At 44.9% G+C, this 13,275-nt stretch overlaps 1 protein-coding gene across 2 annotated transcripts in view; it reads left to right on the top strand.

Annotated features, from left to right (window-relative positions):
* Nucleotides 1–13,275, top strand: part of ATP10D (ATPase phospholipid transporting 10D (putative)) — an 85,470-nt gene that overhangs the window by 45,383 nt on the left and 26,812 nt on the right. For both annotated transcript variants that reach the window (XM_037034238.1, XM_037034239.1), the window contains 5 exons: nucleotides 939–1,177; nucleotides 7,445–7,633; nucleotides 9,374–9,983; nucleotides 11,429–11,535; nucleotides 12,336–12,462. In XM_037034238.1, the coding sequence (XP_036890133.1) occupies nucleotides 939–1,177; nucleotides 7,445–7,633; nucleotides 9,374–9,983; nucleotides 11,429–11,535; nucleotides 12,336–12,462 (1,272 nt within the window). The remainder of the gene's footprint in view (nucleotides 1–938; nucleotides 1,178–7,444; nucleotides 7,634–9,373; nucleotides 9,984–11,428; nucleotides 11,536–12,335; nucleotides 12,463–13,275) is intronic.

The following is a 13,275-nucleotide window of genomic DNA, read 5'->3' as shown; positions in this document are numbered from 1 at the left end:
CACTGTGGTTAGATCTGGGAAGTCTTCCCTGACGGGGACACGATGCGATCCTTGAGGGAAGCGAGGGGGTGAGCCATGCAGATATCTGCCCGAAGAACCTCCTCAATGTGCAGTTGGAAGTGTCCAAGGAAGAACTGGATGTACAACTCTGGATTCCAATTAGAAGTCTGAGTTGAAGGTAAAACTCTGGAGGTCTTGTGCAAAGAGATGATATTTCAGACATGGGACCAGAAGGCACAACCAAGGAGGAGGATTATAGGTGGAGAAGGGAAGGAGCTTCTGCAGCAACCCAGTGTTTGAAGATCGAGGGAGTAGGAAGATAGCAGGAGGCGTTAGGATGGAACAGCCACTGTAAATAGGAGAAAAAGCAAGTATCTGTGATGTTAGAGAAACAGAAAGCCATTTCAAGGATAAATAGTCAACTCTGTTGGATCTTGCCAAGAGTCCAAGTAAAATACAGACAGATGCAATCAGTGGATTTGGTGACGTGGGTGGCCTTGACAAGAGCAGTGTCAGTGGACAGACAGGAAAGGAAGCCATGAGATTCATTGCAAAGAGATTGGTGTAGGTGAATGAGGGGAGAATTATAAGGGCAAAGTTTTTGAGAAGGCCAGAGGGGTGGATACAGATCATGAGTGGAGGGTTTGGCATTTGGCTCTTTTACCCATGGTAAGAAGAGGGACAACAGCGAGTTTGGGTCCTGGTGGAGACAGGTTGGTAGATTCAATGATGGGAAAAGAAGGGAATTCCTATCTGATTGCTTCTACTTTTCTCCATGAGGGAAGTTCATTAACTAAAGGTATTGCAGGAAGGGAGGTTGGAGGCCAAATTTGAAAAAGGAGGGGGTGGTATGAAATAGCTTTTCAAGTAAATGCCTGACATGCAGCTTGCAAGTGGTCCTTCTCAGGTAATGACGCAGTGTGATATTTACCCCTCAGCCAAGAGGTTGGAGTCCTATCAGGAAGCTGTTTCTGAAGATGAGGATGTTGCAGACACTCCCACCGGCTCCCTCAGCAATATGGCAAAACCCAGGGCCCCCAGCTGCAGGACGGCTCAGAACGGGCCTTTGGGAAGTACGTCCTCCAATCATCTGGCTGGAAGCTGTTCCGCTCTGGGAAGTGGAGAAGGAGCCAGCGAAGTGCCTCGTTCCAGACAGGCTGCTTTCAGTAGCCCCATTGTAAGTGTGAATGCGCGACTTGACTCTTATCCATCCGTAATGAATAATGACAGGACATCCTCATAATTATCATAGAACCAAACACTGTTGTCTTCTCGACCAGAGAAGAGACCACATAATTGCAGTTCAGTGTGAGTGCCACACACACGATTAGAAGTATAAACACACGATTTCATAAATTCCTAATGGGGGGAGCTACTTCAATATTGAGAAATAGTATATCATTTCTGGGGAAAAAAAGAAGTAAGATTTCTGGTTGGAGCCAGTCATGTCTGAGCATGAGGAGGGCTGCCTTGGTGTATGGACCATGGCTGTCTCTCAGCAAAGCTGCCCAGAGTTACTCATACACGGGTGAGAGTACCTATGTCTCAGTCATAGGGACATTTGAAGCCCTTTGGTACTTCTCAGTGCCTTTTTATTTTCTGTCATCTCCTCGTGAAAGATTGAAGCCTGTGAGTACTGGGTTCCTATTACTCATTTTAGAAACAGAAACCCGTACTTTCTAAGACACGTTTTAATGCTTCTTTAATCCTCTAGAGTTTTCATTCCACAGCAGTGCAGTTCGTTCTGCCTGGATCTTTGTACAGCTTCATTCTCTTAGGTCTTTGTCCAGCTGTCCCCTTCCTGTCGAGGAAGCCTCGGCCAGATGTGACCTCCTTGGTAAACCTTCCCTACCTCCCAAATCCACATACTTTCCTTCCCCGCCTCCCCACACCTCTCTGTCCCAGTCTAGAAGCATCTTACTTGCCTGTGTATAGGTTAGTGTTTTGCGTTCACCTTCTCCCCCAACCTGAGTGTCAGTTCCCTGGAAGCCAGGATCCCATCCATCCTATACGACCGTCTTCCCTTAAGGCGTGCCTGACACTGTAGATCAGCAATGAGTATTTATATATAGGATGAGTGAATTAATTAATGGATTAATGGAAGACAATGACATAATGCTAGCTAGACACTGGGGTATACAATGAGTAAGACGTGCGTCTATCCTCCAGTTTTGTTCTAAGTAGACGAGACAGACATGTGAATAAATACAATCCTGTATTCATGGTGCACTAGTACTTGCTAACAAAGTATAGTGAGGTCACAACAAAAAGAATCATCAACTCTAAAGGGGTAGGGAGGGGAGAAGAAAGGCTACACGAAAGAGGTAAAACTTGACTTGGGACTAAACTAATCCCAAGTTTAGGAGGAGTTAGGGGTGCCAGAGTAGAAAAGAGAGGACAGGCCCTTGGGGCAGACAGCATGGTGGCACACGCAGAGGCCCAGAACCACAGGACAGAAGGACATGGTGTGGAGGAGGAATGGTCAGTGTGTGGTGGTTGGCCTCTGTCTTTTTTCCTTTGGGTCTCTGGTATTGAGGAATCTGAGGGAGCCAAAAGAAGGCATTGGAGTCCATACTTAAACCAAAGTTGTCGAGGTGGAGCTGTGGGTCCCAGAAATGAGTGGAAATGGCAGTGGAAAGTGAAACTAAAACTCGGGTAGAGGTGGAGCCTAGGGGAGGAGTAGGGTTCAGCATTCAAGCTGCTTGGTCAACTCCACTTCCTGGGTAGGATAGCTTTGTCCGTTATTAAACCAGGGGTGTTTTAGGTTTTGCAAAAACAATTAAAGTAGGTTTGTGTCGCTCTCGGTTGTAACACAAACTTAACATTTAGCATATATTAAGGCACCAAAAATCATCAGCAAACATTTTTTAGAGGGCAAAGAGGAATCTTAGCTGGTGTTTGCTTGTGTAATTTGGACTTCAACGGGGGAAAAAAAGAAAGAAAGAAGGTAACCTGAATACGAAATCTGCAGCCTGGTAGGAAGGCATAATATGAACCATGGGGGAAATCTAAAGTTTGAAATAGTCAGATATTATAAAAAATCAAGATGAAGATAATGAACGCCCACCATGAAATCAAATAAGGCTTTGTTTAATTCTGGGAATCTATCTACATTGTGCTCTGTATTCTCTAATTAGAAATATAAATTTTCTCTGCATTTTAAAAAATGTCTATCTGAGGCCAAGTGACTGGGTTGTATGTATTTGTTTTTTAAAGAGTAACATCTTTTTTAGTCTGTTTATCTACCCCCTTCTTTATAAATGTAAAAGCAGCAAGTATTTGATAAGTGATGGGCAATGGGAAACTTCTCTTATCTATCCATGTGCCAGGTACTGAGTTGGAGACCCAAAGGTCAATACAATACAGCCCTTCCTTTAAAGGAACTTACGACCTCTATGGGAAGAGAAGTACCTTTGCGTGGAACCTTTTGAAACAAGATGGCGTGGGCCTGATTCTCTAAGTAATAGATGTTCTGAGAAGGCAGGAAAGGTTCATCATAGAAAACAAGAACAAAAGTCAATTTTGTAATATAGGGTGAGGAAGACTTGGATCTTAGGAAAAGTGTCTGTAGGTACAGTCCTATAAATCAGAATTATGTGTGACAACTACATACCTTAGTCGCTAGGAACTGCCTTATTTTACAGAGACCAACGAAAGTGTGAGAATGCTCCTTCTTCAATTTGACGTGGATCTTTCATTAGAGGTTCTGGGATCTTTTATCTATTGTTTTATGATGCTTTTAGGGTCTTTTGTGGCCCTGTATTTCTGGGTTTTTCTCACATTTACTTTGATGGCTTCTTTTATAAGGAGCTGCTGACCAGCACCCGGCTTTGCCCAGCTCTGATGTCACTTCTATTCCCATGGTCACTGCACAGGCTGCCGGTCATGCAGTCATCCCATTCCCCAAATGATGTATTAGATTGACTTCCATCAGTACCGTTGGTCACAAAGACGGAATCTACAGGTCTTTCGTTAGTCTGAGGTGACTTCAGAACGCAGCAGTCTTTATATCATTAGTCAGTGCAGAGATCACTGGCACAATGAAATCAGTACTAACTTCTGAGGTCCCTCACTCAATCCCAAATGTGTTCCATAGACCAAACATCTCTAAGATACAGAGTTTGAGAAGCCTGCTCAAGCTAGCTTCTTTTTGGAGCTTTCCAGGACCCATTGAGCTCTCTGAGAAGTGCTTCAGGAAAGAAACACGTTGGATTTAAACATTTCTTCAACTTATTTCAGTGTGGAACTCTTTGTTTTGGGGGGGCGGGGGAGTACTTGAATTTACATTCTGAGAAGACTGCCTCTGGCAATATTACTCCAACCCGTGAANACCAAACGTCTCTAAGATACAGAGTTTGAGAAGCCTGCTCAAGCTAGCTTCTTCTTGGAGCTTTCCAGGACCCATTGAGCTCTCTGAGAAGTGCTTCAGGAAAGAAACACGTTGGATTTAAACATTTCTTCAACTTATTTCAGTGTGGAACTCTTTGATATTCACATTCTGAGAAGACTGCCTCTGGCAATATTACTCCAACCCGTGAAGTCTCACAGGTCCTGGATGATGGCGTCACCATGGGCCCCAACAAATAGCACCAGCTGCACCGGCGTCGCTGGGTTGACCAAGCATGGAGTGAGAAGTCCCTCAGCCCGTACCACTCTCTCCTACTGACTTTGAGGGAAAGACTGTTTTCCTAGTGAGGGCCTAGCTAGGCCAGGGCTCAGCTCAGTGTCACTATATTCGAGACTCAGGAGAGTATGTGGTCAACTCATTAATGAACAGCCACCAGATCACATGTGCCTGTGAACCCCATCAGACTGCAACAAGATTCAGATTTTGCTAAGTCAAATATCCCAAGACAGCAGATAGAGACGTGTTTGAATGGAAATGTAGGAATGTTTTGTAAAGGCAGATAACTTGGACCTTTAAAACCCATTGCTTCTTTTAGCATAATGTTCTCCAGGTCCATCTAGGCTGTTGCAAAAGGTAAAATTTTCTTCCTTTAAAAAAATGTTGTGGCCAAGCAGTATGTCATTGTGGAAATGGGTCATAGTTGTTTTATCCACTCATCTGATGGACACTTGGAAAATGAGCCGGTCTTAGAAAGACAAATACCATGTGATTTTACTCATATGTGGAATCTAATGAATAAACTGAACTAACAAGCCAAACAGAGACAGACTCGTAGAGAGGAGGCTGACTGCTCTGGAGTTGGGGGTGGAGGGATCAAGCAAAAAGGAAAAAGAACTCGGACACAGACAACGGTGTGGGGACTGTGGTTGGGGCAGATGGGGAGGGTGAGTGTAGATGGAAGGGAATATAACTGGGATTAATGGCAATGGAAAAAAATTACAATAAAAACTGGGGGGGGGGGTGGAAATGGGCCTGGCAACCTGCCTGAAGCTGAGTGTGTCATTTGAGAAGGAAATGGAACATTACATGATTTGGGTTCCTGTTATACTGGTCTCATCCCACCTACTATCTCCTGTACATTATATAACCATGATTGTGAGGTGGGTGTTATTTTGACCATTATTTGGAAGAGGAAAATGTATCTGAGGGGGCAAGATAGGCTAGGGCCACTAGCTCATATGCAGGGGTGCTAAGATCTGAGCCCAAACCCATGTGATTTCCAGCCTGTACTCTTCTTACTAAGCCTGTGCTAAATCTCACCAAACTCCTGAGCATAAAATACATGCCAGTCTTCTAATACCACATATCTCCATATTTTCATTTTTTTACTAAATCACTCCTGGTTTTCATGCCTTCCGTATGCTTTGCCAGCCAACTGTGTCTAGGACATTTCTAAAACACAGTGGTGTTTTTGTGGAAGCTTGATTTGAGGTCCCTTTTGACACATCTGAAAAATTTCTAAAGCAGTTGACTATGTTACTGGATAACAGACAATGTTCTTTGTTAAAACTAGTATTCCTCAATAAGTGAGAGGAGCACCCTGTTAAACAAAATGGAGTCGGGTTTTTAATGACAGAACTTGTTAGAGCCCATTTGTACTAAGAATCTTTAAGAGGAAGGCACAGAATAGTGTTGTCGTGTACTTGTGATGATCAGAAATCTCTTGGAGGGCCCACAGGAACGTCTTGCAGAGTGCTACTTGGAAATGCTGATTGACACGGACACCAGCCCACAGAGTCCAAGGCATTATGGATGAGATATGAGACAAATTCACACGGACTGCCGAGTCCTGTGGAGGAAAAGGGACGGCACGGCTACTCCCTCAAGCGGGAGTGCCCTGCCCCTTGCTTTGACAGGGTTTTATTGGGTTTCAATTTGCACAGAAATACAGGTAAAGTTCATTAATCATTGTCAGGCAGTAAGGATCAAACAATAGCACAAAAAGAAGTATGAGGACCTATTCTGAGTCAGGGTCTGTTAGCTAAAGGGGTACAAAACTTTGGAAAACAAACTCATTTCCTGCTCAGACCTCTATCATTTAATGAAGAACATTCTTAGCAAAGCGGGTTTCACAGGATTTTACATATCCTTTCTCAGGCTTGAACCCCGCCCAGGGAGCCTGCCCTTTCCAGCACTGGGCTGCACCACCCTCCGTCATTGTTTCAGGCTTCAGTCAGGCAGGTGAAGTAAGGCAGCCAAGAGATTAGGAGACTTCTCACAGACAGAATGAGGACTCAGGCTTTGTCAAAGCCGAGGAGCGAGGGTCCATCACCTCCTTGCTCCATAGGCGCCCAAGTCCTCCCCTGGGGGCCTCTCTGTGATTGTGCCTGTCTTAGGTTGTTCCCCCTCGGGGAATCTTACCTGTCATTGGCTAACCAATCAAGAATTGGGGGCCAGTTATAGATGAAGTAAAAGTAGAAGCAGTGCTCCTGCCGGGGAGATAAGCTTTGTCTCCTTAGCAGCTTATGGTCCTAAGGTCCCTCACTCAGCCTTAGCTATGGGGGCGGTTACAGCTCCTGAAACCAGGCAGGGTGGTTCCCAACAGCTGATTAAATCGGTGGCCTGCTCATTGTGATTTTTATTCTGTAATGTTGGTTTTTAACAATAGTAGTGACCAGACCCATAAAATATTATGTTAAAATTACATGGTGTGAATAAATGCCTATCAAGATTTGGTACTCATCTGTTGCTTTTGGATGAATCTACTCCCAAAGTAGAATCCCAGACACACTAATTTACGTACACATCTCTGGCACTGGGTAAGAGTACATTCATTCACCTGTATTTGGGTGAAAGGCATTGTTCCTATCTCCTGTTTAGTTTTAGTTAATAGTCAAGGTAGACCCCACTGGTACTGTACATTCTGAATTTTCCTTTTTTTGTCTTTCCCTGTTCTCACTTTCCATGATACCTTTTACATTAAATCTTCTTGAAGAGAATAAAGTCCACGTAGTTTCCTGCTTCACATATTCTGGTTATAAAAGCGATTTCTCATTTAGATACTCGTGATAACACTTTGTTTTATTGGGTCTCCAGGAAACAGATGTGATACCAGACACCAGGCTTTGGGACAAATTCAGTCAGATCACACCTCAGCTCTTCACCCAACTTGATGAGTCTGTCCCCAACTCGCTGCCGGAGACTTTGTACATCATCGACTTCTTTATCGCTTTGGCAATTTGCAACACGGTGGTGGTTTCTGCCCCTAACCAACCACGGAGAAAGGTAAGGCCCCCAGTGCAAATGAGGGCCACCTTCCGAAAGAGAACTTGGGAATTAAATGGACTGGTCTTGTTTTGTGGATAATAATTGGTAATAATAATAATAATAACAGCAGCTACTAATACCAGCTTAACCTTAATATGGCACCAAATCTGTGCTCTGCACTTAAGTGTTCTAAGTGACTTTTTGATGGTAATGTATTTAATCCTCCCAACGACCCCAAAAGTCACGGTCCGTGTCACTCTTCTGTAGTTTGCTATTTTACAGCTGAGGGCAGGCAGCCTGCCCAGTCACAGGAGGGTAGCTGGTGAAAGCAAGTCTCGTGGAATGGGCTCTGTTCATTTTGCTTTAGTTCTCTTACCAGATCGCAGCTTTCTTTCAGACTTCTGAGACCTCCAACGTCGTATGCGTTGCACCAAGCAACATACAAAGTATTGGGTTTGTTCGTATGTTTAATGATAAAGTCCCTTTTTCATGTACCGTTTGGGTTAGCTTTAACTGGATCCGTGTAAAATCTGCTGCCTCTGTGATATACCAAGGTTCTGCAATTCCCACAAAAGCTGGATTTCTAAGGTCTAGTTGTAGCTTAGAATTCATGGAAAATTCATTCTCAATTAAAAAGAAAAACTTGTTTCAGACACTGGTGACCCAACACTTGCTGTGCTGCCTTCTTGGGTCTAACTGTCTCCCTTTGCACACATCCACTTAAAATTCAGTTTGCAGCACAACCCAATTAAACTTTAATTTCCGTCATACCATTTTCTTTTGGTAACTTCAGAGGTGGTCAACTTTCACATAAAAACAATTTACTTCCAATTAAGCTTTCACTTTATCAGAAAATGTACTTTTATAAGATTTCAACTAGAAACTTGTCCCTCCAAAAGTGATTATGGAATTGGAAAATAAATTGCTGGATGATCTGTTTTCTCCCAATACAATGCCTCCTATACACCTATTTCCAAAGGAGACATTGTTTGGTGTTTTCTGCTTAAGAAATATTGGTAACTTATCCCCAAAGAATGTGATATTCTATGGCCAAAAAAAAAAATGTCTGCAGGCAGGTAGGAGCCTAAGTTTCGTGGTGTTTCAGCGTGATGATGGGAAGGCAATCCACAAGGAGCTGATGGGCAGTCTCGTGGGGCACAGAAGCATCCATCGTGAGTGGGCTTCACTTTTCATTTCTGAGTTGCCAGCAAGTTTGAAAATTGACCATCATGAGTCCCTCAAACGATCATAAAGTTGAAAATCTTTAGAAGAAAGTTTTTTAATTCCTTGGGCATTTCTGAATGAGAAAACTTTACGATCCAATTAATTGGCCTTCATAATCTAATATGCTATTATTGAGTCGTTAATGTGCTTACAATTTTTAAATTGTTACTGCTAGGATGCATACAATAAAGATTATGGATTTTTCTATGTTTTAAATTAGCTCATTAGGAAAAATTGCTAATAAGCACATGCACTGCTAGCAATATCAGCATTGTCTTCCTCTATCAGTTGTCTGATTCCTTCCTGAATGGTTTTAGAAAATTGGAGTGCCACCAATATTAGCATATCATTTTCATAGTGGCCCTTTTATTTTTATTAGTGTTTCCCGTGGCAGGTGTAGGCGTGAAGCTGGCTGCTCTCTAGTTCGGGGAATGGCAACTCTTTGCATCGAGTTTTCTCGCAGTGTGACTTCAAAGTTGCCTTACAATGCTTTTGACTGTATTCTTACTGAGACCTTCCCGAATTCTTTCCTAGGCCAGACTCTCTTCACTGAGCGGAATGCCCATCAAGTCTTTGGAAGAGATTAAAAACCTTTTCCAGAGATTGTCTATCCGAAGATCAAGTTCACCATCTCTCGCCAGTGGGAAGGAGCCGTCTGCTGGGGTCCCAAATGCCTTCGTGAGCAAACTCTCTCTCTTCAGTCGGGTGAAGGTGGCCCCCCCCATGGAGGAAGAAGTCCCCCAGGCCGGCGGGGGACCTCAGGAATCGGGAAGCTCGGCTTGCCTTCCGGAGACAGAGAAACGAAACGGTGATGCAGGCATCACCAGCGTCCAGGTGGATGGCCTCCCTGGACAGCCCTTGACCTCCCATCTGTGTTACGAGGCCGAGAGCCCAGACGAAGCGGCGCTGGTCTACGCCGCCAGGGCTTACCAGTGCACTTTACAGTCCCGGACGCCAGAGCAGGTCACGGTGGACTTTGCTGCTTTGGGACCCGTAACATTTCAACTCCTACACATCCTGCCCTTTGACTCAGTGAGAAAAAGAATGTCCGTTGTGGTCCGACACCCCCTTTCCAACCAAGTCGTGGTGTACACGAAGGGGGCTGATGCCGTAATCATGGAATTGCTCTCCACGGCTTCCCCAGGTGGGTTCTCCCAGGACTGAGAGGGTAGTGACATGAAAGGCGTGTAGATTGAAAGACCCCTTGCAATGGTTTGATGAGGGCACACAAGCAGCTACGTGGGGATCAATCACACTTGGTGAAGTAGGGAAAGCTCACGAGGGTTTTGGTGAGAAAGCACCTAAGATTTCTGGCTCCCCAGACCTCGATCCAAATCTGGCCTCTGTCGTTAGCTGTAGCTTGATAAAGTTACCAGACTTCTCTGCCTGAGTCTTCAGTAAATGGGGATTGCATTACCTTGTTTATAGGTTCCTCAGAGACTTAATGTCATACTGTATATATATGGACAGCCTCTGCCCAGTGCCTAACTGTGGGGGTGACTTTTCCTGCAAGTCCCCCCATCCACCACGGATGAAAGTAAACACCACCAAGACGCGATCTGCTTGAGGAGGAGAGGTGGCCAGTTTCTCAGAGGACAAAGGCCTGGAGCAGCCAGTTTCTCCGAGGAAAAAAGGCTTCGAGCCCCTTCCTCCAGGGGCTTTTATTGGGTTGTAATACACAGGAATACAGGACCGAAAGGATCAAACAGTAGATAACATTTCAAAGAAATCTGAGGGCTTAGTCTGAGTCAGAGTCTGTCAGGAAGGGAGTTTTGAAGAAATTTCAGGGTTTCCTGCTCGGACCCTTAACATATGAATGAATGTACTCTTAGCAGAGCAGGTTTCACAGGTTTTTCAGGAAGACTTTGTGATGCCAGATTCTTCCCCAGGACACACTCTAGCAAGGCAAGGAGCTGCACCCCTCCCCATCAGCTATTCAGGCTTAAGGGGACTAGAGCCAGGAAGCGCTTCTCCCAGAGGATATGGGGACTCAGGCTGCGTCACATAGCTGGGGGGCAAGGGTCCATTGCTTGCTCTTTGTTGCAGCCCCTGAGTCCTTCCATAATGGCCTCCCAAGTAATAGAGTCTGGCTTAGGTTGCCCCCCCGCTGCAAGGGGTCTTACCCACCAAGGACTTCCGACCGTGCTTTGGGGGCAGGAAGAGGAAACTGAGGCAGTGTTTGCTACCAGAGACAAGCTTTGTCTCCTGTGCTCGCATTCCGGAGGTTGCTGACTCATCCTTAGCCACGGGGGGAGGGGGGCGGGTGTTACAATTCCTGAAACCAGGCAGAGCAGTCCACAACACCTACCAAATTGTGAGTGCTTGATGAGCAACTGAGAGCATTTTTATAGTCATTGTTACTGAAGGTGTGCCAACAGTGTTTCTATTAAGTTCTTGGTATTTTCCTCTCCCTAGGGGGAAAGGAACAAGGGAAAGATTAATTCTGAGGGCCCCTTTTATAAATGCACATTGGAGATTCAAAACTACAAGGCTTTTTGTGTGTAGTGGGTTAAGCTATTATTATTTTTACAGATATGCCTGTAATTGGGCAGGCTGGTGGGAACACCTGTGTTTTGTTAATTATTTCAGATGGAGCCAGTCTGGAAAAACAACAGATGCTAATAAGGGAGAAAACCCAGAAGCACTTGGATGACTACGCCAAGCGAGGCCTACGCACTTTATGTATTGCAAAGAAGGTGAGGCTGCTTAGCACGCTGCTCGTTCTTGCCTGCCAACTAATTTGGTTTAAAAGCACCTGACATCTCCTGGGCTGCATTTTTAACAGGGGCAGGGTCACTTCACTGAAAAGGCAGAAGGTTTCTTTGGATCTTGAACTCTCCATTCTTACAACTAAGTGTGAATGGGTACAAAGTGCCTCACCTGCTCTGCTGCAGCTGCTTTGTAAGAACTTAAATGTAGCTTGCTCCCTCTATGGCAACCTGAAGTCAAAGGAAACCGTCTCACTTGTTCCTCTGCAAGGAATTCCCCGCAACTTTTGTTTGGAAGCGGACTTTGTAGCCTCGCTAATGGTGGTCCCCTCTCTTTTTACCTTTACAAATAACTAACCCCATCTACCACCCATCAAAAGACATCAGAGATGCTGCAGACTTCGTCATACCTCAGACTGAACAATCTTGGTACCAGTTTCTCAATTGTACCGTTAGAATTACCCTGAATTTCAGTAAGGGGAGACTTCTCTAACTGCATACCCTCTGCTTTAGTTAAGTAGATTAACCCAGTTTCCTCATATAGGGTGCCTAGAATTCCCCAGAGATACTGAGCTATAGGGCCCAGCCATCGCCAGTGTCACCCTTGGCTGATCACAGAATTCGGGAAGTGTGTGAGCAGGTGCTGAGGAAATGGGCTTGGCATGAGTGCGTCCGGAGAGAGGAAGGATGCCTGAACTCAGTAGATGGCATGATCATTGCTGCAGGAGTTAGTCCTGGGAAAATTATCCTGTGGTCGGCCTCATAGCTCCCTTTTCTATTCCCCGTAGGTCATGAGCGACACGGAATATGCAGAGTGGCTGAGGAATCACTTTTTAGCTGAAACCAGCATTGACAACAGGGAAGAATTACTACTTGAATCTGCCATGAGGCTGGAAAACAGACTAACCTTACTTGGTAAGTAGACTATGTTGTATTCTCTGAATGCAGAATTTTGAAAAACAGTTGACATTTCTAAGGTATTCACCAGTTATCCTCCCACTTGGATCTGGTGTGTGTGGTTCTGTCCACCCTGTTCAGTCTCATCTCCGCCTGTCTTCCAGTCCTTTCCATTCTCTTCCCCACCACAGTGAGCTGGATCCCATTTGTAGTAGGGTCAGGGCAGTGGTCCTTCAGAAAGTCATTTAAAAACCCAGCACAACTTAGCATGGAGTCCAAAGTACAATAAATACCCTGGTTCAAGAGAAGCAACCTGAAGTCTCTTGCCAGGTATTGGGTACGTTACTTAGTATGTGCTGTCTTTATGAATCTGCACAACAAATCCTCATTTTATTTAGGAGAAACTTGGAGCACAGAGCAGCCCCATGACTTGCTCAAAGTCACATGCTGGTAGCTGACAAGGCTGGGAAGGAACTTGGGTCCGTTTGGCTCCGGGGCCCATGTTTCTCATCCTGCACCTGCGACTAGACTAGTGAAATGTATTTCTCCGTCTTCTCTTACTTCCTGACTTCAAGTAAAGGTTGCACAACTCTTGTGTTAGATGGAGCTGCGTCTTGAAATCTTCTGGAGCACTTTAAAAAAAATACTGCTGCCTACAGCCTGTTCCCAGGAATTCTGATTCAGTTGCTGTGATGTGTGGCCTGGACATTTGAATCTGTAAAAGCTCCCCAAGTAATTCTAAGAGGCAGCCAAGGTTGGGAACCGCTGCCTTAGAGTCTGGAGATTTAGTTTCTAGTATAAGCACTAACACACCAGTTAGCCATCCTCTGA

This window comes from Sturnira hondurensis, unplaced genomic scaffold, assembly GCF_014824575.4.
Source record: "Sturnira hondurensis isolate 20B ecotype Veracruz unplaced genomic scaffold, ASM1482457v3 Scaffold0022017, whole genome shotgun sequence".
NCBI lineage: Eukaryota > Metazoa > Chordata > Mammalia > Chiroptera > Phyllostomidae > Sturnira > Sturnira hondurensis.
Note: the sequence above shows the minus strand (reverse complement) of the source record. Positions and strands in the feature narration are given on the sequence as shown.